At 38.0% G+C, this 26,996-nt stretch overlaps 1 protein-coding gene across 1 annotated transcript in view; it reads left to right on the top strand.

Annotated features, from left to right (window-relative positions):
• The first annotated feature begins 284 nt into the window (after positions 1–284).
• Positions 285–26,996, top strand: part of IKZF2 (IKAROS family zinc finger 2) — a 158,446-nt gene continuing 131,734 nt past the window's right edge. Inside the window, exons 1-3 of the mRNA XM_045295483.1 lie at positions 285–335; positions 1,926–1,974; positions 2,722–2,826. Of these exons, the coding sequence (XP_045151418.1) occupies positions 1,941–1,974; positions 2,722–2,826 (139 nt within the window). The 5' untranslated portion in view covers positions 285–335; positions 1,926–1,940. The remainder of the gene's footprint in view (positions 336–1,925; positions 1,975–2,721; positions 2,827–26,996) is intronic.

Here is a 26,996-nt window from a genome sequence, read left to right as displayed (position 1 = left end):
GGAGGAGGAGGAGGAGGAGGAGGAGAAGCGGGGTGTTCCTTCTCTCGCTTTTCTTGGTTTTGTTGATCAGCCGATCTGTTTGCTGGATTTGGGCTCCGAATGACCCACCTGTAAAGTGCTCGTCCCCCCTCCTCGCCTTGAACTCTGCTGGGGGCTTGGCTAGGAGGGGGCAAGGGAGGGAAAGAGAGAAGGGAAACACAGAAACTTCTTTCTCTCTCCGTTTATCTTCAGCCCGACATTGTCACCTCCTCTTTGAGGGGTTAGAAGAAGCTGGGATCTCCCGACCGAGCTGGAAATGGTGATGAATCTTTTTTAATCAAAGGACAATTTCTTTTGTATGTACATTTCGTTTCTCTTTCTCCTTTTTCTTTCTTTCCTTCTGTGAGGGTTAATAACCCTTTCATTGATGGGACAGACTTCTTTCGTTTCTCCCTGACGTGTCTTTCTTTTTAATATGTGTGTGTTAAATGTGTACATTTTTAAAAAAAAGATAAACTCATAGAAAAAAATAGTCGAAGAAACTGCTCCCCTTTTAAACTTTTACGGATCCTTCTTGAAAACCTTATGTAATCATAACTTGAAAGAATTTGATAACAGTACAGCAGGTTGAAATTTAAGTGCTGTGTAGTGACTGAGTTGGGAATTTGATATGATTATTCCATAAAGAAAGAAAAGGCTTTTTTTTTCTCTCTTTTTGGTGTAGGGGGTGTGTGTGTGGAGGGTGGTGGTGAAGAAGGGGAAGGGAGGGAGAAGGGAAGTGGTTTTGGAGACAAGAAGTGAAGCTGCCTGTTTTCCAGTAAGTAATGGAGAAATTCCAGGAGCCAGGGCTAAATATACTTGGCGATCAATACAGAAATGGCTCATTGTGAATAATTTAGCTGCTGGTGCAGTGAGAGTTTTGAAACTAAAGGCAAAAAGGACCAGGGCCAAAGGGGGTAAAAAAAAAAAGAAAATGAAAAAAACAAAACAAAAACAGCCCTCCTCAGGATATATCAATATTTTAAACTTTTTCCTTTCAAATACAGTTAGATTAGTGGTCTCACTTTGTAAAATCAAAGCTAGGGGGTGTCATCTCATACAATTTACTTTTGTTTCTGAGCATTAAGTTCTCGTGTCATTGATACATGCAAATAGTTCCCCAAACTTAAACAAACAAGCAAAAATGATAAAGAAACGTGACGCCAACTCCCCCACTGCACAAAAGTGTGCATAATTTTCAAAATCAGAATGTATTAATCAGACTTGGCATTCGTATCCATCCACGAACTGCCAGGAAATTAGGTTTACCTTGAACAGGTGCTTTAACAGAACCTGGGGTAGGTAAAATGTCAATACAGGTCAGGGAGTTGGTAACTACTGCATAAATCTTGGAGACACACTGGGGCACGAAGTTTTTGCTTTGGTTTTTGTTTTCGTGTGTTTGTTTTCTCTCTCCCTACATATACCCCCCACCCCCCCTTTAGAACATGATGAACCAACTTGCAACAATTGTGAATAGAGCTATCTGTATACTGGGGAAGTCTTCAGACTGCAGTGTGATTGTGGGGACTAGTGAATGATAAAATACTTAAATCCCATTTAAAGATGGCACATTTGAGGAGTGACCCCCCCCAATATGTACATATATATATATTTTTTTTAACCAAGTAAATTTTGATTAAGAGGGCCATTCCTTTCTTGCTACAGCCCATCTCAAAGCTCACTTATCTTTCCTGCCCTATCTCCAGCAGGAATCAGATCATTCGCAGAAAGAGTTCCGTGACTTGCAAATGAGCACATACAGTACACTGTAGTATGTTCCTTGGGCACAGGTTGCAGCAGCAGCAACATGGGCTAACTGCTTGGAGCTTCTAATAAGTTAAGCATTTCATGGCAGATCCTGAAAGGAATCATTGTTTTAAGGGTAATCATCTTTTATTTTGCAGCACTGCACTTTGACTATGGAAACAGAGGCAATTGATGGCTATATAACGTGTGAGTATTCATTTTCATTAATTTGCTATTGTTATTAAATTACCTTTGTCTTTTCTCTGCCTTTCAGTGAATGAATTAGATTTTTATCAAGTGTTCTGAACTCTTGTTTTTTCTCTGTTCAAAATTGCACCTTTAAATGAGTTTCAGGAAATATCACAGAAGCAAAATAAGAAGTAATATGCTAACTACTTACTATATATAGAATACTATTTCTCATTTACTGTTGGTTTAGACTATGTCAGGTTACATATATGTGTACTAATAATGGCATAGACCAAATATTTGCTCTTCTATAACCTAGTTTTTTGAGCACCTAACGTGAAAGAGAATTAGTTTCTTTAAGTTGATATTGTGCTAGCCAGTTCCCCTTTTAAATATCTAAATCTCTGATAGCAGCATTTTGAAGAAATGCTCATTATAAATACTATATGCCAGTAATTAAATTAGCTGTTAAAGGATGATTAAAAGGTACCTTCAAAATCAACTACTTCAATTCCTTCAGTTTTACAGATACAGATATTACAATACTGTATTTAGTTTAGTTTTTCTTGGGGGTTGGCAATGGTTATTAGTGATTTCATTCATTCACTCTTTTATTTCTATATACCCCTTTCTAGCTTCCTTTAAAGGATGCATATATTAAAATTTCAAGGCTGTGAATGACAGGGCATGTGAGGAGCAAAGTCAGATAATTAAACTCTATGTGACAGGAAATGCAAACTGAAATATTGTATTTTGTGAAAGCAGGTGACAATGAGCTTTCACCTGAAAGGGAGCACTCTAATATGGCAATTGACCTCACCTCAAGCACACCCAATGGACAGCATGCTTCACCAAGTCACATGACAAGCAGTAAGTCTATGTTTTATGATTCCCCCCACCCCCCATTTCTCTAGTGACAGATTTGAGTTTATCCGTGGGCTTCTCTCATATTGTAGTGTAGCTACTGCTATCAATTTTGCTAAAGAAAGAACAACAGAGATTTATTCTTGTTTCTTTAGTTTCATAAACATGAGTCTGCTTACTAGTCTGAACTATCCCAAGGTGGAGTTTGGGAGCTGGTACTTACCTGTTTCAGGTAAGAAATGATAGTATTGACTGGTCAGTGCTTTGTCTTGCCAGGTTTATGTGAGTGGTTTTTTTTTTTTAATTGTTGTTGGATAGAAAATATGGAGCACACTATTTCCCAAGGACTGCTCTCATGTGAGATTGAAATAATTCCATACTGCCTTGGTACAAAGTTGATCCATCAGTAGTAGAATTACGGTGTTACCTGCCCCCTCAAAATATTGGAAGAGAAGTGTAAGAGCAAAATTGTCGAACTCATTTACATTTCTATTTCTCTAGCAAAGTGAAAGTGTTTTGTTTTAGCTTGTCCGGAGGAGACATGAGTAAATTTGGAAGGATATTTTGAATTTGCAAGACTAGACAGTTTGGGCTATATTTGATAAAAGGATCATTTCTTGATGTTGTATATATTGTTTTTGTGTAGGATAAGAGAAATTTACATACATAGAATGACAGAAGAATGTATCTTTCTATTTATTAAGAATATGGCTTGCTTTTCTTTTCTTGTCAGGTTTTATGTGCTTAGTATCAAGTGTGAAGGCTGTATTACTTGTACTCAAAGTGATTTGAAATCCTGTCTTTGCATTTTACTTTTAGTTTACGTTATAGGCTCTAAGGTATTCTCGTATGTATATATGTTATGTGTAGTACGTATTCACATGTATGATTTGTATATAAATACAATTTCATTTAAAAGTTTTCTATTTGGATAGCATACAAGGGGAAGACTTTTTCCCCATTTTAAAAAAACAAGGATTTAATAAATGACTAGTGAATTATAATTATGTGCATATTCTTAAGTGATCTCTATTTTGAGATAACAACTTTTCCTGTTTACTTCCTTATTACAATTCTGGAAACTTATTATAAAGCAACAGGCTTTCTAGGTAGTAAAGACTTGAATTACAAGCAAAAGTGTACAGAACACTATTGATGAAGCCATCCTCTTGAATCCACTTTATAATTCATTAACGTAAAGTGATTTACACTAGTCTTCAAATTATCAATGGACAGTGTAATTGTATTTATTCAGAAGGTTCCTTTATTTTTAATAGGAAGCACTCCTAAGAAAATTTTCTTCTTGAAAAAGTTGTTGAAATTTCTTTACACATAGAAAAAAAGCCAATTAAAGTTGGTGATATATGCTAACGTAAAGTACAATTTTAATCTCTTAAAATGTATCTTGTAGCATTAGTTTTTAAAAATTAATTTGGCTGTTGGTTTGACATGTTATATTACTATGTTATAGGCTGTATAATTTTCATGTTTTATAATTTTATAGTGTTGCTAATGCGGTGGTGAAATAAGTCTTTATTTCTCAGATAATTTTCATAAAATCTAAAACAGTGAAGAGATTTATATGCAATTTCTATAAGTTAAATATATAGCTGTTGGCTTTTGCGATAGCCGATATATGGGATATATATCCATTAAAGATACCCACTGCCCTTGAGTCCTTCCAGCTGATAGGTCCCTATAGCATCGAATACAACTGCCCAGCAGGATTTCCAAGGCTGTGACTCATCATGGAAGCTGACGGTCACATCTTTCTCACCAAGAGTGGCTGGTGACACGGACTGCAAACTTGCTAGCAGTCGAGCACTTTAACTGCTGTGCTATGAAGACTGATGTGTGGGGTAGATGGTAGCTATGAATTAAACTTTTCACCGTCATCCCTAGCCACCACCACAATATGAGCTGGGAAATGGTTTAGAATTGGTTAATTGGCTCCTTATGAATTTGCTTTTGCTTTTGCAAGTACGTCCAAAAAAGCAGCTACCCATCTAGATTGAATAAACAGCAGAGTGTGGACATAATCAATTTAAACAAATACAAACTGTGCCTTTGACATTCAAGTGTTTCTCACCCAATGACAGTAAAATTGTGTGTTTGGTAAAGAGGCTTTTTGTTTTTTTTTGTTTTAACTTATTAGCCTGTGGCAATTCGGTTTTTGGCTAGGCTGCACGTATTTTCAGGTTCTAGTCCAATGGGTTGCAGGTTTAAATATTTTGGCTCTCACTTCTAAGCTGTCTGTTGCATCCTTTATGTAGCCTCTATTTACAGTATCTAGGTTACCCACTTAGGTGTTAGATGGAGAAGATACCCATTTTTCCTTTCTGTTAGATCTAGGAGAATATCAGCATTTTAGATTGCCAAAGCAAATAGTGGCAGAGAGGGACTGTTGTCTATTAATTAGAACAAGAGACCTAGATTGGCCACTCAGGTGTTTTTCTGGGACTTGGAATAATTTTGTGAGTATGTGACCTGTCAGATTACTTGTGTCCGACATCACTTGTTTCCCTCCATTCTTTAATGTGCACCATTGACTTTATTCAGTGAAAATGCCTATTTATACTCTGTACTTAAAAAAAATTATATCTATAAAGATTATTCCTTGGGGCAGGAGTGTGTGTGTGGGGGGGTTCTTTCTTCCCAAATCAGAATGACAATTTGATAGAAAGTATTAAAGTCAAACTTACAAGGTGAAAACTTTGATGACAGGACAATAAAGTCTCTGATAGCAGGAAAGGAGAGGACAGGATTAGGCCAGAAAATGTACTTTCGGGCATGGAGGGGTGGGAGATAATTATTTTAAAACTATTTAGAAAAAAAAAAAAAGAATCAAAACCTTTGATTTTTGTAACAGCTAGCATTCTGGCTTTATAGTGTTCATTAGCTGTGATACTCTACTTATTAGGCCTGTAGGAGAGTGGTCAGTGTTTTCTGTAAGGCCCAAGTCATTTGTTTCGGTTATTTGGTGACAAGTCGGAGATGAAGGGTATCTATACAACTTGCTGCCAGCATTTGTAAAAATAATAATGGCGATGACAGCAGCAGCTACCCTTCGGTGACAGTGCTGGAGGAGAGCACCTGCAGATTGGGAGAGGACTGCCAACGGTACCGTGCCTGGCAGTTTCCAGGTTTAAAATGCCAGGTGTTAAGATAACCTTAAATACAGGAGGTATTAGGGATCTTCATTTTTTATAACGACTCCTTCTGATGTTTTCGAGTACATTTCCTTAGAGAATTTTTAGACATGATCTTCTGGAGTAGGGAACTCTTTGATAAGAAGCTAGGCATTGTTGCCTGAGATCATTAGTGTATACATTGAGTCGGCTGACAATCTTCAGTGTCAGGGATGACAGTATGGGCTACTGGAAATACACAGTGGTAAGTGATTTTAAAAATAGATTCTGGAAGTTAGAATCGGAGACAGACAAGTCAGACAGAACAATATAGAAATAATCCATATTGCAATTTGGCCCATCAGTGGAGGCTGACTTTTTGATTCCTTCAGTTTCTGGGTTTGGCTCACTTGCGATTCTTGTATAGTTGTTGGAGTACCCACTTCAAGCTACCTACACCTGTCACTGTCTATTTTGAAAAAATGTTAATTTCTGCTTCCTAAAATTATAAGTAATTTTTATTGCCTTCTAAGACTGCTCTCTTAGGGCCAGGTTAAGCCCATCTTGCAGGCAGTTAAATTGTATGGAAACACACATTGTCACAGAATATGTTTCTACTACTTTAAAACTCTTACATGGGTCAGCTGCTCAGTCAATACTATTTATCAGCCAGGTTGATGGCACGTATGGAATTGGGAGAAGTAGTAATTCTAGTTTTACGAGGCACTGGCCAATAATCAGGTCAGGGAATCTAGTTTATTCTTTTCAGAGTGCACATTCATTTTCTTTCTTTTTTTTTTTTTAAAGCTGGTTTCCATTTTTAGAACCCAGTGAGGCAGAAACATATTGTGATTTCTATTTTTTCACATGTAGAAGTTGAGGCCTAGAGAAATCAATCGCCTTTTAGGTCTCTTACCAAAAGGATGAAGTTGTCAGGGCTCGGACATGCATAAAGCTATGATGTTGCCTTGTAGCCTAGTGAGATCATTTAACTGCTGCCGTCTCTCTCTAGTGTCCTTATCTCAACAGGCCCACCCCATGCCCAATACAGGCCATGCTAACTTTTGTCACTAAAATGTTGTTATGAAGGTGAATGATATCAAACAATCTTGTTAAGCAGGAGCGTTGATACACTTCTTTTGAATCCAGCTTGGGCAATGGGACGTACCAGCTTTCTGAGTTGTCTTCTATAGTTTGGTTTGGCAGTCACCCTTGGTTGAATTTCCATAAACACACCCTAATATAATGCCAGATGGGCTTGATGTAAAATATCACTCTGTTTTGAGTTGTAGTACTTAGATTCATATATGCCAAGCACACTTCAGCTTTCACGCATACTTTTTAGAATGCACTTCTTTTCTTAAAAGCCTGATTTCTTTATAGTTATGTTTTCTTTACCAAAAGGAAAAAAAAAACCCTCAGAAATATAAAAGGAAAGAGTGGAGCATGTATGTGATGCAGGGAATTCATAGCCAACAGGTTATGCTTTTTCTCTTCTCTCTCCTCTTTTTGTTAAAGGCTGTTCAAGCTGAGAACCATCTCCAGGAGCTCATGTTCTGGTGGCCTGGTTGGTCTCAACAGGGCACTCTCCTCAAGTGAGCCCGGTGCTCTGATTCAGGGAAGGGGTGTTGGGGCCGGGGGGAACAGGTACTTATACTTTAGGAAGACTTCCTAAAGGTTATGTGTAGAAAGAATTATTAAGCGAAGTGGACTTAAAGGAGAGGGGCAAGCTTTCTCAATAAATATATATCCATAATGAACAGGTGAGAAATAACAGGAAATATTCTGGGAAATACCAGCAGTTTGGTATTTCTAGGGTATAAAATTGGAGTCTCGAAACTTGAGACCAGCGATTTCACAGGAGACTTAAGCAGGGCAAGATGATGGACGATTTCGTCTGAGGAGGGAGCTTGGATTTCATTTCCATGGGAGCCAAGGGCTTTAGTGAAGCAGGTGACTACAGTCTTTTAGTTGACATAATCACACTGGCTGCAACGTGGGGAAAAGACTGTGGATGAGGACAAGGCTGCAGTCCGGGGAACTTTTAACAGGCAATTACAGCGAGAGAGTGAGAAGTTATGAGAGCTTGCAATAGTGGGATTCTAAAGGAACAAAGATTTGGACAATACTCAACAGATCAGGCCTTGAAGAGGAAGATTTAGGAGAAAAGGAAGTTACGGATGATGATGCTTACTGGATAGCTAGTGGTATGTTCCATTAACTGAGACAAGAAATAATGAACAGGTTTTCAGGAAAATATTTAGTATACTTTAGATTTAGATATAGATATAGAGAGTTTGAAGCACTTGTGATATGTGGGAGTGAATAGCAAACAGACAGGTGCATAGGTTAGGCTGAAGTATAAATTTTCTTAATTAGTAAAACTAATATTTTTTGGTTATTTTCCTCCTGTATTATTTCAGTAATAGTTTAGTAAACCTCAAAATTTTCCCTCAGTAATTGTTAGCATTTGATCATGGTAGTCTTTCTTCAATTGCACCATTAAATCAAAGTTTTCAATTGAAATGTCTGAGCAATGTCTCAGTGAACTCTTTGCTCAGTGATGCCCTTTTAGGATAGTCTCAGAAGTTGGATTAATTAATGTGATCGACTCACTGATTTTTAAACAAAACATGCCGTCCTATCTCCTTAAAATTTAATGGTATATTTGATAGCATAAGTTTTAAGGTTATATTAAAATATAATGCTAATGTATGATATATAGTCCAGAGCCTTCCTTTAATGATTTAAGTCTTCATTCAATAATCTATTTCCTTATAAGTAAATATGTCATTTAAAACATGTGAGTATGTGTTTCCGAAATCGTGGTGAATTCTGTCACATCCGTAGCCAAGAAATGTAATTGTTCAGATCCTTTATAAGCACTCTGATTAGATTATATATATGCTACATATATATTAATATATATTTTGCTGTGAGTCAGAATCAACTCAATGAAAATGTGTTTGGAGAGTGTGTGGATATACGTATATAGAGGTACATTATTTTTAAATGATTATGTATCTATATTAATTAATAATACTGTGCCTTTTGGAAGAACAGTTACCTAGGGGGTCAGATGTGTGGTCCTGAAAACATCATAGTTAACATATACACTGTCTGAAAAGGAGCTCTGGTGGCTTAGCTGCTAACCAAAAGGGGGGCAGTTTGAACGTACAGTGACAGTCAGCTTCTGTAAAAATTCTACAAATGCTCACTGCCATGGAGTTGGTTCCGACTTACAGTGATCCTGAAAGGCAGTGGAGAACTGCCCTCTGTGCGTTTCTGAGACTGTAACTCTTTATAGGCGCAGAAAGCCTCTTACTCCTTTGGTGGGTTTGGACTGTTGACCTGTGGTTAGTACCCCAATGCCCACTATGCCAACAGGGCTCCTCCATGAGGCAGACCCACTAGATTCTATTAAGTCTCTATGGCACCAACAGGATGCTTTTATAACAGAATTATATCTTTTAAATATAAGCTCTGATTAATAAAGACCTTGTGGCAATCCAAATAAATGATAATGGTGGGCTTACTTCTGAGATTTTCTGTATAGAGAGAGTCACAACTCCCTCCCTAGAGAGACATTTTTCATCTTTTAATCATTTATCTAGTAAACATTTAAGTACTTTATGTAGTTCACTCTTGGTACATGGAGAAGGAGCCTATCTTTGAGGGTCCAAATAAATTGTTTTATTTGAGATAGTAATATTTTTTATCGAATTTAGAAGTAAGTACATGTATCATTAAATGAACTGTTTCACCCTGGTACCTCGCAGACTGCTTCAGGAGTCTGTAAATTTGAAGTTGCAGAATGAAGTGGAAAAGAAAGGGGAACCAGCTGCTACATTAGGTTCTCACAGGGTAGCATTTCTCCAGGGAATTTTTTGTAATGCAGGATTTGGCCCTCAGCCTTGCAAGTTCTGAAACTTGACTTGTTGGCGCACTGAGAGTGGATCTGTATCTCAGGTTGACTCACATGAAACAAGTTTACCAAATAGATATTTAAAATCAGACCATCAGTTTGTGTCTTTACCTTAATTAAAAACAAAACCAACAACTCAACCAATTAACATATAGGATCTGGATCACTCAGGTTAGCTTGACCAGATCATCTGTTCTTGTGAACTGACCCCTATGGGTAATGGTGAAGGTCATTTGGTGAACAGGGAATCTGAGCAAGGAGATTATATAATTCAAGTGTCTGATGGCATCAGACTAAAGTAGCTTAATATATTCAGCATCACAATAGAGATAGCCTTGCCATTTTGGTCATTATGGTTGAAGTCCTTTGTCCAATTCCTCCTCTCCTGCATGGGCATGGATTTACATTTTCTATATCTGGGTTTAGCCAAAATACCTCTGAGAGTTTTTGTTTGTTTTTTTTAATTATTTCCTCTTAGTTTCTTTGGCTAAATCCCCTCAATTCAACCTTTAACATATATTAATACATATAATCAGGACACAACCTTTTCTTGCCAGCCTGGGGATCCATTCGTTCTCTTAATGTGATTTTGCATTTCTTCTTCAGATTTGTTAAATGTTGATTTTTATAGCTTATAACCCTCTGAAGGCGATCTTGTTATGCCTATAAAGAAACTATGATTGCTATCCATTTCAACTTCCATTCACAGAAAGGTTGACAGGTAACGTGGTCAGCAGTTTGCAAGGTCTTAATATCCATGTTATATGAAGGTGCAAAATAGCACCGACACCTAATAAAGACACCCTAAGTTAGCCGGGGACCCAGTGGAGTGGTCCGCTCTTAGTCAGGTGGGAAAAACCCCACACCAGTTACATGAAACCACTAAGGCAGTCTGACCGCAGCACTTGAGATTTTATAGCAACATTATAATATTACAGGTGGAGCGTAGTTAATAGAGAAGGCTATCTTAATTACCGAGTGTGAATTAAGTGATGTTTTAAATAAGCATACCACCTTATTTTGGGGCCACATACTGATTACAAAGAACTTAAGTGGAAATTTTCAGATTTGAGTCTTTGAGGACTCTGGCCATCCCTTGTTCCTTCCCAGCATGCTGTCTTTGTTCTAGGCTCACAGGAAGCCTGTAAGAGTAGACCTATACTCTGTCTGGGAGTAGATAGGAGGGTCCTTTCTTTTCGGAGCCGTTGGTGGGTTCTAACCATCAACCTTCAGGTCAGCAGCCTAGCACCAATCACTGAGATGCCGAGGTTCTTTTTACATCTCCTGCATCATAATGGGGCATGCTTCCAGAACAAGGCCAAACTCACTGTCATGAGCCAATGCTGAGTCATAATGACCCTATGAGACAGGGTAGTACTGCCCTGTGGGTTTCCGAGACCTTACTTGCTTGTGGGAGTAGAAAAGCCCGTCTTTCTCTGGCAGAGCTGCTGGTGGCTTCACCCTGCTGACTACGCATCAGCCCAGTGTATAACCACTCCACCACCAGGGCTCTTGGGAGCCCACGAAATACTTGTTAAACTAAAAAGACTTTCTTCTTGGACTAGATAACACTTACGATTAGCCTACTGCTTATATAAATAATGTGTTTCTGACCTGTTTGAGGGGCTTTGGAAACGTAATTTCTTAGATGTTGAAATATAGTCCAAAAATCTGGATTCAAGGGTGATTTTTTCTTTTTGGCAATGTGTTTCAATTGTCCAGGCCTCTCTCTGAGAACATGTTTGTATTCTTTAAAACGAACCCCCTAAAAGATGGTCTCTAATGTTCTGAACGGTCCTGAACGATCCTGAAAGGCCCTGTGTAACAGTGAGTCCAGGTGAACGTAATCCAGGTGAACGTAAATGTTCTGTGAATATTTTATAGCCACCATCATCTTCATTACAATTACTAATGTCTTGATATAGCACATTAAGAGTTTACAAATTTAATTCCACATACTTGCAATTTTAAAACAGTTCTCTGTCACTTATTTAAAACTGCATTTAGTAGCATGTAAAAGATGGAATGCTTCAATTAACTTTTTTCATGCACTCTAGATATTTTGAGGAGGATATAATTAATCAGCGTGAAGTCACGCTCCAATAAATGAACATTCTAGGTATCTACACCTTTGACATTTTTTGTCATTGCTCTCATATTATCATGGAAGCTGTAGTTCTCTGTGCGCCTAGCTATATGCAAGGGTTGGTCAAATTTTGAAGTAGTGGGGCACTACATCGAACTGTCTCTGGAGTTACTTTAACATTGAGAATTTCTGGTGGTCTTCTGAAGAGTCCCCATTGCTCCTACAATAATATAAAAGCATTTCCTGTTGCAGTTTTTACTTTCATAAAGATTTATCATTCTATACTTTTCCCACATCACAAGGATCCTTGTTTTATTTTAAATGTACAATACTTTACCTGGTCATGTTTACATTTTGAAATACACTTCTTTCATAAGATTTATATCTTGCAAGTAATCTAATCAGAATTATTATTATTTTTTATTATCCAGATGGTTCTGTTGTAGATTGCTTTATTTTCAACACAATGGTGATATTTTCTAACTGAAAAACAGTATGTCTATAGCACTTAAGGGCTGAGGATGTGTGTCCTGACTGCCAAAGGCTATTTGGCACCTATTTCTAATAGTAATGATCCTTAGATTATTCAGATAGCACCTCTAGCTTGGGAATTTGGTTAAGAGCTAACATTTTTAGCTATTACTTGAACAAGTACCCAACACATCAAAAACATTGATCTTAATATGGTGTGTTGAAATATAAAAGAAAACTTACTATTTGCTGAGTGTTTGTAAAACATGTGAAAACTGTGAGAGATTTGGCTTGTACATAACTTGAGTTCTCGAAAAAGAAATTTGAGCTATTTTCTGTGAGGCTGCTGTTTTTTTAAATTCTCCAACTATGAATTACACACCACCATCTGTCTGAACTACGACAAATTCATGACCTAATGGCAGCTTTTGATTTCAAATGTTGGGAAAAGCAAAACAAACAAAATAGAATCACCCCAGAACAAAAATTATAAGAAATTATCTTTACCATCTATACTCGTGTATAAGCCGAGGTTTTCAGCACATTTTTAATGCACTTTTTGTGCTAAAATTAGGCACTTCAGCTGATATTCGGGCGGCTTATAATGGAGTATATGTGATATGTAAATTGCTGGCATGGTGAGGCTGCCTAAATATTTTCTAGGGACTTGAGTCAGTTTGGTTGACCTCACAGTGTGAGTACAATAGCAGATCACAAAATTGAAGAGATATCATTTTTCCACAATCAAAGAGGATGTTGAATACATGCATACAACTGTATGTTCATTGGGATGCCATGATACTTCTAAAAGCACAAGAGTGTGTGTTTGATGATGATGCAAAAAACATTGCAGCTTTGGAGTTTTTTCTTTGTTTGTTTGTTTTACAAATAATGGATATGTATACGTGAATTACTTAGGTAACGTAAAAACAAAACCAGTTCAACTCAGTTGACCTCTTGCAGACGGAAGGGAGCCGCTCCCTGTCATCCCCCAGGTTGGAACTTCAGCTGTGCTGTGGACAGAAGAAAACAAGCAGCTCTTGCTGAAGTCAGGAACATGTTTTCATCCGTGAATGCCACCCTGAGATGGTGCTTGCTTTTTTAGATTTAGTTTGAATATAAGATATTTCATTAATTGTTATAATTCAGTCGACTTTACAAATAAGCTTATAGTCCCTGAATTGTCTTATGACTGATAATCATTCATTGCATGAGCTACTATAAATGGAATATAAATGATAACATGACTTTAGCAGTATTTGGGAGACATGGTAGCATGCGATAGCAAAATAAATCAGAGTACAACAAGTGAAATTTAAGATTTTTTTCTTCTGCTCTACTCTCCATATGACAATCAAATTTACGTTTTTGAAAGAGTCGTCGTCTTTTCTATGTAGTCAGTTGAATACTCCATTATTTTGTTCCTAAATTCCTATATTTAAAATTTTAAGAGAGAATATTTTTATCAAGACAACTGTAGTATGTTGCTAATGTGTAGCACCTGTGAAAAGGCTCATGAAAGGAACAAGTGGAGGTATGAAGTATGGAAAATCTAGAAGAGAGTTCATGATGAGTCAACGGATTACTCTGGTGACTCTGGAAGTAGAGAGCAAGCCACAGAATCCACGAGAGTTAATAGATCTACTTGGTAATAGGAATAGGGCAAAATGGAAAGCAAGATCTTTCTTCTTTCCAAAAGCCTAAATAAAATGAAATAAAAATATCTGCAATAATCAGAGAAGCTACCTACTTGAATGATGAGATATGTGGCAGTAAAATTGGAATAGTGTTTGTTTGGTAGAGGCTAAATGAATAAATAATGAAATTCAGTAGAAGGAAACTTAACTTCTGCAAATATCTGAAAGCCAAGGAGTGGATGATGGGATAGTAGACGTGGCTAGAAGAATTCAGAAAGAAGGTGATGGGTAGTAAACTGGAAAGATGGACAGATTGAAGTAGCCTAACAACTCTTAGCACCTAGAAGAGAATATTTGCTGGTATAAACCAGAGCTGTTACTGACAGGCACCTTGGGCTAAACGATTGCTTTTATCTTTGACAAAAGCATCTGAAGAGCAAATGCTGTGTGTGAGAGAGAAAGAGAGCACGCGCGAGAGAGACCTGGCTGTGTTACTAAAATATTATTTTCCTCCTATAATATCCAAGACTTTAAAAGACTGAGTGTTTTAAAGGCTTTACTGAGATCACACAATGTCAGAAATTTAGAATCCATAGGTTGACTTTTACGCATGGGGATACTTCTCTAAAATTGACCTAGTGATATACTGCAGTAAATATGTGGTAGACATGAAATGAAGTAAATACTGTATTATTGAAAGAAAGGCTTTCTCAGCCTATAAATAATAATAAGAATAGGGTATATTTGTAGCTTGCTTAAATAAGCTGTTTTAAGCCTATTGAACGTAACATTTTGTTTATAAGATGCTTTACAGTATTCAAAGTGTGTTCCCACCCAATAGATAGTGTGCAGATTAAAATTTGAGTCAGTGTCCATGTAAGCCACCTCAGAGGAGTCTACCCTTTCTGGCAGTACCGTGGTAGTATTTCATTTGTTGCTAGAAAATAGTAAATATATTAAAATGATAATTCTATAATTGAATTGGGTTTCCCCCCCTTCCTTTCCTTCTGTAGCACAAAGAAGTGGGCCCTGATATTTTATCAAATGTTTAACCCCTGGACAGACATTTAATCTCTTGGTGCCTCAGAGATTCTTTGTAAAACGAAAGCATTAATATCTGCCCTGTCAGAGGAAAGGTGCACATTAGAAATAATATATGTAAAGCCTTCAGAATGGTGACAGGCACATGGTGTGTTAACCAGAATGATTGCTCTTATTTTACTGCTAGATAAAAAGTGTAGGAGAAAAAAATGTTGAACCAAATGACAACTAAGCAACAGATCCTGCGGTCAGAAGTTATTTCAACGCGTCTTCTCGGAAGCGCCTGCTTGTAATCAACAGCAATAATAATATATATTTTTTAAAGTAATCAAAGCATTGTTTTCAAAACACAAAGTATCTGGACGACTGACCAAGGACTTTTGTTCTTCATTTGTCTGCATGCTAGCAGGTAGTCAGACTAACAGTTCGTGTTGCAAAGGAAATGTGTGTGCAGATAAGAGTCAATTATTAATTCTGTTGTATTCAAATCAATTACTAAGAAATGAAACTAAAATTACCTAATTAAAGCAAATCACAAATAAACCTGCTCTGTTTGTGAGGGATGTAATTGAAATGGTAATTATGCAGTGATAATACATTCCGTGTGGGGATGACAATTCAGAAGACGTTTGGTGGCAGGACTTGGCTGCTCGGTGTGCCGCTTTATCAGACCTTGCCCAGAGTCAGCTTTTGGCCCAGACTTGTTTGCTTGCTTCCTCGGCATGTTGGTGAGTAGATTCCTGGATGGTTCTGAAATTTCACCAGTTTCCATACGCATGGCGCCTTCCTTATAACTTGTCTAAGCTGTTGCATATCTGGCATTCCCAGAGCTACACATCAGCCCAAAGTAATGTCTTTGCCTCTTCTTATCCTGTGAACAATCAAAGAGAAAACTGGATATTCTTTCTTAAAAGTTTTACAGCAGAGGCATACGACCGTCCACAGGTCATTTGGTTAAAGGGTGCAGAAATCCTTGTAAATCTCAATGAGATCATGTAAAGATAGATGGACACTTAGTGTTCCATGTCCGGAGGTTAGGCTTTCTTGGGTTGGGGCTGTTATCAGCCTAGTCACCTAAAGTAAGAAGTTCCTAAAGACAAGGGATTCATGAATGGTTTCTTCTCTAAAACCATGAAAACCTTTATCGCTCACTTCCTATCTTGTTTTATGATTACTCGATTCCATGGTCCATCTAATCGGCCCTGTAAGACTGGAAACTCCTGAGGGCAGGGAAATGACTGTAATCTCAGCAGCCTGAGGGTAGCAGGCCTGGTCAGCATGTAGGGCTGTATATTCGTTTTTTGAGAAGCCCTGATGGCATAGTGCTTAGACGTTGGGCTGCTAACCACAACGCTGGCAGTTTACAGTTACCAATGACTCTAGAGGAGAAAGACGGGCCTTCTACTCCCCTAAAGACTTACAGTCTCCGAAACAGGCGGGGGCAGTTCCCTCCTGTCCGACAGAATCACTATGATTTGGCATTGACTGGGTCACAATGCCATTGTGTTGCTGTTGGTGGTGGTGGTAGTGGTGTATACATTTTCATTTCCTTGCTTGTAAAGGGGGACTGGTTAGTGATTGTTTGTTGAGGTTGTTGTGAGTCATAACAAAATAACTGTAGTCAAGCACCTATAGGAGTGTCTGAATACAAGTGAAGAAATCATCCTTTTCCTTTTTCCACATCAGCTAGCTGGCACAGTGTGGAATACATGACAATCACTCAGTCCATTAAGGTTCCCTATTCGTGTTTTTACATCAGGAGACTTGGTGGAATAGTAGGTTACAAGTTGGGTTGCTAACCTACAGGTCACTGATTCAAGACCATCAACTGCTCTGCAGAAGAAAGATGAGGCTTTCTGCTCCCCTCAAGATTTACTGCCTCAGAAACCCAAAGGGGCAGTTCTACTTTGTCCTATAGGGTCACTCTGAGTCAGAATCAACCCAATGCAGTGAGTTCGGTTTGCTTTGGTGGGAGTGCCATGGCTTATGTGAGTTGGGCTGCAAACCAGGTTTGTGGTTTGAACCCACCAGCTGTCTTATGGCAGAAGAAAGCTGAGATAGTCTACTTACATGAAGATTTACAACCTCTAAAGCCCTGGAGGGCACTTCTACTCTGCCCTATAAGGTTGTGTGAGTTGGTATTGACTCCATGCCAATGGATTTGGTTATTGGTGTGCTGGTAGTGCAAACAGTTAAACACTCTACTACTAAACTGAAGGTTGGTGGTTACACCACCCAAAGATGACTCACAAAAAATGCCTGTCAAGCTGCTTCTGAAGAGTTGAAACCAAACCCAAACCCATTGCCAAACCAAAAAAACAAAACAAAAGAACAAAACCAAACCAAAAAATACTGTTATCGAGTCAGTCCTGACTTGTAGCCACTATATTGGACAGGGTAGAACTGCCTCTTGTGAGTTTTCAAGACTATAACTGTTTATGGTGAAAAGCCCTGTCTTTTTCCCATGAAGCTGCTGGTGATTTCAAACTGCTGACCTTGTGGCTCGCAGCCCATTGTGTAACCACTAGACCACCAGGGCTCCAAAAGCATTGCACTTGACTCAGTTTCATTTCCTGCTGTAAGACTAAGTTGATTTGCCCCAGAGTGTTTCCAGGACTTTATGGAAAAAGCTGTGGTGGCATAGTGTTTACCCATTGAGCTGCAATCTTCAAGGTTAGAAGTTCAAAATCATCAGTGGGGGGGTGGGGAGGTGGGGGTGGGAAGTTGGGGGGACGGAGACAGTTAACAGTCTCAGAAATTCACATAGACAGTTCTACCCTGTCCTATAGGTTCGGCATCAACTCAATGGCAGTGAGTTTGGTTTTTTGTTTAATCTTTATGGAAATGGACTGCCACATTGTTCGTCCATGGCTAGTAGGTTTGAACTGCCAACCTGTTGGTTAACAGTCGATATCTTAACCCTATTGAGCAAAGGGTTATCGCTAGAAACCCACAACCTTGAAAACTCTCTAGAACAGTTCTACTCAGCATATATGAGTTTCCTTAAATCACAATCAATTTAACAAAACAATTATTTAAAAAAATTATTATTCTGAGTTAATATGTGTGGCTTATCTGACAGAGTGTTAAAGGCATATCTCAGTTATTCTGGGATGTTATTATTTGATTAACTTCATCATTTTTTTCACTTTAGTTATACTATCCATGTTGAGATGTCAGAGACCAAAACATTCCACTGGTCCTTTTTATTTGTTACTAGAAAATAATAAACACGGGGAGTTTTCAAGTAAATGTTCTAAAGTTAGCTCTGGTATAGATTCTTTTATTAACATTCTATAGAATTCACTCAAGGACAATTCTACTTGGACTAAAGATTTTAAGCACTTAGAAGGTTTGTGCGACTTCATAAAATACACCTTCTCTAGCTTGTTCCACTCTAGAATACAGGGATCGATTTTACAAAAGCGCTTCAGCGAACAATCTTGATTATGTGTGTTGTTGTTACTTGCCATCAATTCAGCTGTAAAGCCCGGTGACCTGTGTAACAGAACAAAGCAGTACCTGGTCCTGTGCCATTTCCTAATCGCCTAAGTCCATTGCTGCTGCTCTTGTAGTGTCCTCTAAACGAGGGGTCCTGTCGTTCACCGCTACATCGGACAATATCTTGTTGTCATACATTAGCTAATTTTTAGGAGTAGCTTTTCAGGTCTTTCTACTTAGTTTGTCTTGATCTGAATGCTCCACTGAAACCTGTCCACCAGGGCACACACTGCTGACATTTGAAACACTGGTGCAAAGCTGGCAGTTTCATATGCACATGTACCTGTACACACACACACGTTCAATCAATCAATTGAACGAAGAGGTGAAATTCTGTCCAGACATTTGGCTGTGTTTTCAGTAAGAAGTTTGAGGTAGGAGAGGCATGATTAACTAACTCATGGCCATTGAGTCAATGCCGACTCTCAATGACTCTGTTGGACAGAGTCGAACTGCCCCTGTGGGTTTCCGACACTGTAACTGTTTATGGGAGTAGCGAACCTTATCTTGCTCCTGCAAAGTGGGTGGTGGTTTCCAACTGCTGACCTTCTGGTTCACAGTCCAACGCCTAACCTACTAACCACCAGGGTTCCCACAGGTATGGTTAAAGTAACCTAAAGTCACAATTTTGAAGCTGCTGTAGTTGCTATTATTATTAGGGTTATTGCCATTGCTGTTTTCTTTAGTGAAGGTTTCTGATCTCCGTCACCCCAGATCTCTCCAGTCATAGGTTGGTCATTTAGCTAGCCACCCATGAACAGGGGATGCAAGACCATCCCCTGTCATTAGTAAACTTTTACTCAGTGGCGAACCCTCAACCGCCTCTCCGAAACCTGGGAATCACATGTCTCCTTGTAACTGGTCTCCAGTCTCCCTGTGCCAGATTGTGAGGCCAGATCTTCGTTTACTTTGAGTGATTGTGCTAATTGTCCAATCTGCCTCTGATATGAATATTTCAACAATACCTGAGATTACATAAAAACATTTGTGTTTTTTTCCTTCAGATTTTCTGACTTCTCTCTTGAAATAGAGTTTAAATAGGGCCAACATTTTAAGTCAATTATTTTATCATTTTACACACATTTTAGTTGTAATTAACAATTACAAACAAGTTTTCTGTTGCTTAACAATATTAATTTTTCTTTAACAATATAAATTTAATTGGTGGCTGGTTACTAAGTCTTATTGTTTACATTGTTTAAGAAGTCATTTTTAATTGCTTCTTTACTTCTGATTACTCCGGTTTCCTGTTCACTTTTTTTACAACGAAATTGTATGTTACTTGGAAGATCATGAACTATTATTTGTTTGGCTTAAGATTTGGGGAATTAAGCCCATACATTTAACGAACATATGTAGGCAGGCAGTGCACCCAACTCCTGACTGAACTGCAAGTGTTTGTACTTGTATTGTCCAGAGAGCCAAGTCATAAAAGGTCACCTGCATTCTTATGTTGAAAAAGAGCCTGGGTTGTAACTATTCTCTTATTCCTGTTACTTTTTTCCTTTATTGTGAGTAGTTGAGTTAGTTTACTGTAAAACACAGTTTAGCTACTAACAAGTTTGCTGTTAATCATAATTAAGATGCATTTCCACTTACCTCATTGTCCTACAATGGGTGGGGAGGAAGAGCTTTAATGTCCCTCTAAATGGTTGTTTCCAAGTGTGAAGTTCTCCTGTATTTCTGGTTTGATCACCATGAGGTGGGTTCAACTCAGCAGGAGCTAAGATGGGGGCAATCCTGGTGACTGAGGCTCATTTTATGTTTTATTTTACAACAAGCATTTTATTGCTTTACAATGCACTCATGTGTTGGACTTGATGTTCTACTTTTTTACTGCCAATGAGATACTCTGGATTTGGTAATTAGTGCTTATTCAGGAGTTTATTTTTTCTAACAAGTGTTTTGATTTCCCAGATTATGGACACTTAAGCTAAGGAAATAAATGATCCAGTTAGTTAATATCAGCAAGCTGAACTCTTTTAAAATTATTTTTTAAATAAAATGTTATTGCTTTCTGTGAAGGTTTGCACAGCAGTGTGGGTGCCCATTCAACACTTTTGCTCAATTGTTTAGTGACTTTGGTTATATTCTTCACAGTCTACGAGTAATTTCAGTATTTTTGTTCTAGTTGTATTTAAGCTAGAAGCCTTTGATAGAAGGACTAGCAGTGTCTTCTGCCCACAGCTAAGAGCAAGGACTAGAGACTCTTCTGAAAAGCGCTAGCATCTGTGGATGCCAAGTTCTCAGTGAACAAACTTTCCTGTCCTCCTTTCATCCTTCATTAGCAGCTTCTCTTGTCTGCTTCTCAGTAACAATGCGTGATGGCTTTCAAGTCTGTATCTTCTACTGTTCCCACCCTTGACAAGACAGCTTATCTGATTGCCAATTTATCTATTTTGATAGCTAAGTAGAATTATTGTTTTTAACAGAGCATATTTTACTTCTACTTCTACCTCAACCCGTTTCCTACTAGTCTCTGTTGTTAATTCCCCTGCAAGCCAATGACACCATTAACTCCCCACCCCCCGAAAATAGTTTGAGTCTTCACTCATGTGTCACCTTCTCACAAAGCTCACACCCAGAATCATTGACTCCACTTGAAAAGCATACTGCCAAATTAAAACGGTTTTGTTGCTGTTACTATATCCATTCTGAATATTTAACCCGAGCTACCTTCGTGTCCTAGACCCCTAGCCTAAAGTGTTGCAGCATCATATACGCTGATCTTCCTGCTTCTACTTGTTCCTCTATGGACCATCATAGTGTCAGCTCTGGACTTTCTGGAGCCTTAATTCGATCATGACAATCCTTTGCTTTAGCACAATGACTTTCCATTTACATTAGAATATAATTTATATTTCTATAGTCTAAATCCTGTGCTTTAGCTGATCCTAAAGGATAGGATTTCTATCCTCATTTCTAACCTCCTTTTCCTTCATTCTTACCCTGGTTCAATAAACTCCCAGTACACTTTCTGTATTTCTTTCCCTTGGTGATGTTTAGTTCATATCTATCTTTGTCTTTGTGATACTCTTTCTTCATAACTTTGGAGGAAAGTCTCTTTCTCTTCTAGTATTCACTCTGTGGTTGCTTTCTTGAAGAAGCTTTCCCTGAGCACCCTAGGTAAATACATCCCTCTTCAGGCAACCTATGATCGTACCTATTTGACTTTCGCTATTATACTTATCAGTGTCTGAAGTTATCTCATTACTCATGTACGTCCCTCCCCTTCAACAAACACTTCCAGAAGGAACGTGGTCTTGTTCACTGATGTAGCTCTAACATCCAGAAAAGAACCACAAACAAATGTGAACTTGGGATACTGAATCTCTTCCTTATAGAAAATTACATGATTGTGTCTGCATGCTTATATAATAATCGCAGGATTTTATGCTGTAACGTACATTCTAAAGGCTATCTTTTACAAGTAAATACATACTTCACATGGTCACATGAGGAGGTAGTACTGGAACAATGATAAAGATGTCTTCTGACTGTTAACCTAGTGCTTTTACATGATATCTTCATTCTTCTTTTCCATTCACTTTTTGCTCCAGTTACGTAGAATACTGGGCATTTGTGTGCTCTGAACTATAGCAGTCCCAAGGGATGACACTATTCTTGTGTTTCTAGGTGAGACCTGTGCAAGTGCTTTGGAGAATTGCCTATCAAGTTACATCCTGGTGCTTTTGAGTGGATTCAGTTCATAGTAACTCTGTAAGATAAAGGAGAACTGACGGAGGGATCCCAAGGCTATAAATCTTAGGGAGTCACACTGGCACATCTTTCACCACTGGAGAAACGAGTGGGTTCAAGCCGCCTATTGGGCAGCAGCCGAGCATTGATCCACTCTACCAGCAGGACCCCAACTTCAAATTATATAAACATAAACCCACTCCCATCTAATGAATTCTGGCCCCTAAGAGAGTAGAACCGCCCAAATGGGCTTAAGAGGAGTAGAAAACCTTCCTTTGTCAGTGGAGTAGCTGGTGGATTTGAACTGCTGACCTTGCTATTAGCAGCCCAATGGATAACCAACACACCACCAGGCCTCTTCTCAAGTTATAGTAAGAACAAAAACAAAAACAAGAAACTTCACTGCAATTGACTATCCGTCTTTCCAACTCATAGTCACCCTATAGGACAGGGGAGAATTGCTGCTGTGGCTTTCTGAGACTGTTACTCTCCTTAGGAGTAGAAAGCCTCATCTTTCTCTTAAGGAGCAGTTGGTGCTTGCAAACTGCTGACCTTGTGTTTAGCAGTCCAACACCTAGCCAGTATGCCATAAAGACCTGGAGGAAAGTCCTAGTTCTGTATTTTTACTTCTGGGTTGAAACTACGGATTTGGTGATATTCAGATCTTCAACCCAATTGCTAGATGACCTTCGGAAAGTTCTTTGGACTTTCTAAATGTAGTTCCTAAGTAGTCAAATGTTTCTAATAATAATAATAACTCTGACATAAAGCCATAAATATTAAATTACTTACATAAAATACTTAACTCATTGTATGTATACCTGCTATTTTTTGTAAACTGTAAAATTTTGCATTCGGCTTTTATACTTAGTAAATATGGCTCCCAAAGTTTAGAAATTAATTAATACCAATTTGGTATAGTTATCTCATTTCATGTAAGTTATTACATTTATTTTGTTCTGAATTTATTGTATGAATGCTTCTATTTATTTATTTGGGGATTTTATTTAATTTTTTTAAATTTATTTTTTCATCATTTTATTGGGGGCTCTTACAGCTTGTAACATTCCACACATCAATTGAATCAAGCATATGTGTACATATGTTGCCATCTTCATTTCCAAAGCATTTTCTACTTGAGCCCTTGGTATAGGCTCCTCTTTTTTTCTCTCCCTCCCTTCCCCACCCTACTCCCTTCAAGAATCCTTGATCAATTATGTATTGTTATTATTATTTCACATCATACACTGTCCTTTGTCTCCCTTCACCCACATTTCTGTTATTCTTCCCCTTCGGTGGGTTGAGGGCTATATATCTAACATTCTGATGAGCTCCCCCTTTCTTCCCTTTCGCCACCCCCACCCCACCCCAACCATACCCCAACCCTCATGATATCACTGTTCCTGAGGGGTTTATCTGTCCTGAATTCCATGAGCTGAGACTTCTTATCTGTATCCATGTGTGTACTCCAGTCTAGCCAGATTTGTAAGGTAGAACTGGGCCATGGTAGTTTTGGATCTTTTGATATCTGATACCTGATCCTGTCGACACCTCATGATCACACAGGCGGTGTGCTCCTTCCATGTGGGCTCATTTGTTTTCCTGCTAGCTGGCTGCTTGCTTAACTTCAAGCCTTTAAGACCCCAGACACTCTACCTTTTCATAGCCGGCACCAACTGCTCTCGTCACCACATTTGCTCATGCACCCGTTTTATCTTTAGCCATCGTGTTGGGAAGGTGTGTATCAAAGAATGCCAGGTTATTAGAACAAATATTCTTGTTTTAAGGGAGGCCTTGAGTAGAGGTTCAAAGTCTATCTGCTATCTTAATACTTAACATGTTAATATATGTGCACTGATTTCTATTCCTTTCATTATAATTTAGTATATTTACATATCTACATGCCTATAGGTACACCTCTATGAATAGCTTTTGCCTCCTATTTCTTTCCTTTATTTCCTTTCAATGTCCTCCTATCACACTATCATGCTCACCCTCCATTCGGCTCTCAGTAATTCCTCTCATATACATTGCACTTGATTAAAAGCCCACCAGGCATTATACACCATCCTCACCATCAATTTTAGATCTTTTGTTGTTCCCTTATCCCTGAGTTTGTTGGCTCCCCACCTCCTTCTCCCCGCCCCTTCCTCTCCCATGTTCCCATGGAACCACCGGTTTGTTGTTTCTACTCAGGATTGTTCATCCTGCCTATCTTATATAGATAGACATAGGACAAGAGAAAAACAAAACAAAACAAAACAAAAAAGATAGTTCATAGTCTGTCTACTGACCCTTATGTATGTTTTCCAATGGTATGTTTTCTAATTGCATTTGATGAGGTGCCAAGCCCCGTTCCCCAAGTCAGAAGTCTGATTCTCTCTTTCCATTAAACAAGTAGACAAAAACTAAGTTTATCTTGCCCAAATTTCACATTATGTCATAAATTTATTTTGGTGTTATACAGATCTATTTTATTTTTTAATGATAACCTTATTTAGCTATTCTATTTGATTTTATGTCTTGTTTAATAGTATTTTAATTATTGTTGTTGATTATCATGGTAATTTAATAGTGTAGTACTTAGGAAATGGAATGCTTTCTGAAAGGCAATCAAGTCTTCTTATGAAATGACTTTTTTTTTAAGTTCCAAGGATGTTATGGAAATATATTTTATTCAAGTTAGTTAATTAGGTGAAAAACTGCATCTTATCAATTTTTTTAGAAAATTGATATATTTAACTGAAAATATTTATGATAGATTAAGTCCTAAAGAGGAAATCAAAATAAGTATATGAATTGCTTCCAAGTTACATTTATTTGAGTCAAGTTAGCCATCTTCATTCTTTGATTATGGGTATAATATAGATCAAATAAAGAGTTCAGAATGGGATTAACTATCTGGAAGAAAATGGTGTTATCTAAACCTTACAGCTGGAAAATATGAGAATTGGAAACTTAATTATTAATATTAGATCACATCATTATCCAATGAATAAAGACTGCTCACTGTAACTGACATCACATAGGCTTTATTTTGGAAAAGAATTCATAATTATGGTGACATTCCACTTTGCATTTAGTAAATATGCAGTTCACTAAGACTACACTTAGGTTTTAAAAGAGACCTGCTACATCCATGCCACCCCCAGATATACCTGATTTCCCCTAAAAGAGACCAAACTTTGAAACCAAGTGGTATCAGAGCTTCTCTACAGGTTTAGGGAGCAGCTTGAAATTGAGATATAGAGTACGAACAGCATAGTTTCAGCTAGTGTATAGTATGCCCATGATGCCTTCTCGGCAACCCTGCCAATAAAATCAGGTCTTTGACAAGTATAACTGCCTTATACCCATTTTATTTATGGTTTCCATAGCTAATGAATACTAAGGAAAAGTCCATCAGGACTTGATTGTTTACCTCTCTAATAGCAATTTCCAGATGGTATATGGTGTGGCTATTACAAAGCATGTTCCATAATAGCACTCAATGTAAGTAGCTGTGCCCCATTCTATATTGCGGTTTCAGCCAGAGAAATAGAAAATTGGTCGTTTCCCGGCAGATAGTAGTAAGTTTCAATTCAGTCAGAATGCTGTGTGTATTATGATAGGTTTATAATTATTACCCTAAGATTGATGGTTTTTTGGTGAGTGTAAATTTGTGTAGCAGTAATCCATTAAGAAATCAATAATCATTCCATTCTGATGTGTAGTTCCTATTCACTATTATAAATGTTTACCCCAAGCTGAAACCAATGCTTAAAAAAAAAAGTTGTTGACATGATTGGAAAGGAGGGAATTATGATAATTTTTCTTTTTCAATCAGATTCCTTTTTCTTTGCCTGAATGCCCTTGCCCCATATTTCCTATTTACTCTAGGGCTGAATATTTCCCTAAACATTTCCCCCCGTGTTTTTTTGCTATAGGTAGAACCAGGACAAGTTAGTGGCAGGAAGCAAAGACATAGCTGTCCTGACTTGGTTATCTTACTTGGTTGAAAATAACAAATACTTAGAAGTTTAAAATATCTCCGTTTTTCTTTCTGTAATGTGTACGTGATTTATTACCTAGTGCACATGATTGGGAAGTACTAGAGTTTTCCTTTCGAAAGTAAACTTTTAACTCATGTTTTATGTACTGATAAAATCATCATCATCATGAATAGCAACAACAAACTAACATTTACTTCTTTCCCGTGTCTGCTGGGTACTCTGTTAGATGTACAATACTGACCCTGCTCTCAAGAGGACATGTTTTAGAAAGAGACACACACACACACACATACACACACACAGGCCGAAACCAACACAAATAACTTAAGGATGTGAAGCAAGGAGAAAAGTGGTGGGGGAAATGCTGATTCTGAAATCATCCATTACGTAAGTTCCGAATTGGAACTTTGGTGTTTCTAGAATGATAATGTTGGGGATGGGGTGTGGGTGGTGAGCTTCATCTTACAGGGGATGTGGCCAGGGGTACAGAATTTTTCATGATCCGGGCATGAAGAACAGCTTAATTGGAGATTCTAAATGAAAATAATATAGGAACATAATATAAACACAAAACAGTAGAGAAAGGTGTAAAATGGAAGCGAAAAGCCTCATTTGCCCAAGTGAACGCCCAGTCTCCAATCTATTGTGTTACCAAATTAAGTGTTCCTATAGAATTGTTATCTTTAAACATACATA

The sequence above is a fragment of the Echinops telfairi genome, unplaced genomic scaffold (assembly GCF_000313985.2).
Source record: "Echinops telfairi isolate 266 unplaced genomic scaffold, ASM31398v2 ScPeMD7_3;HRSCAF=10, whole genome shotgun sequence".
Classification (NCBI taxonomy): Eukaryota; Metazoa; Chordata; class Mammalia; order Afrosoricida; family Tenrecidae; genus Echinops; species Echinops telfairi.
Note: the sequence above shows the minus strand (reverse complement) of the source record. Positions and strands in the feature narration are given on the sequence as shown.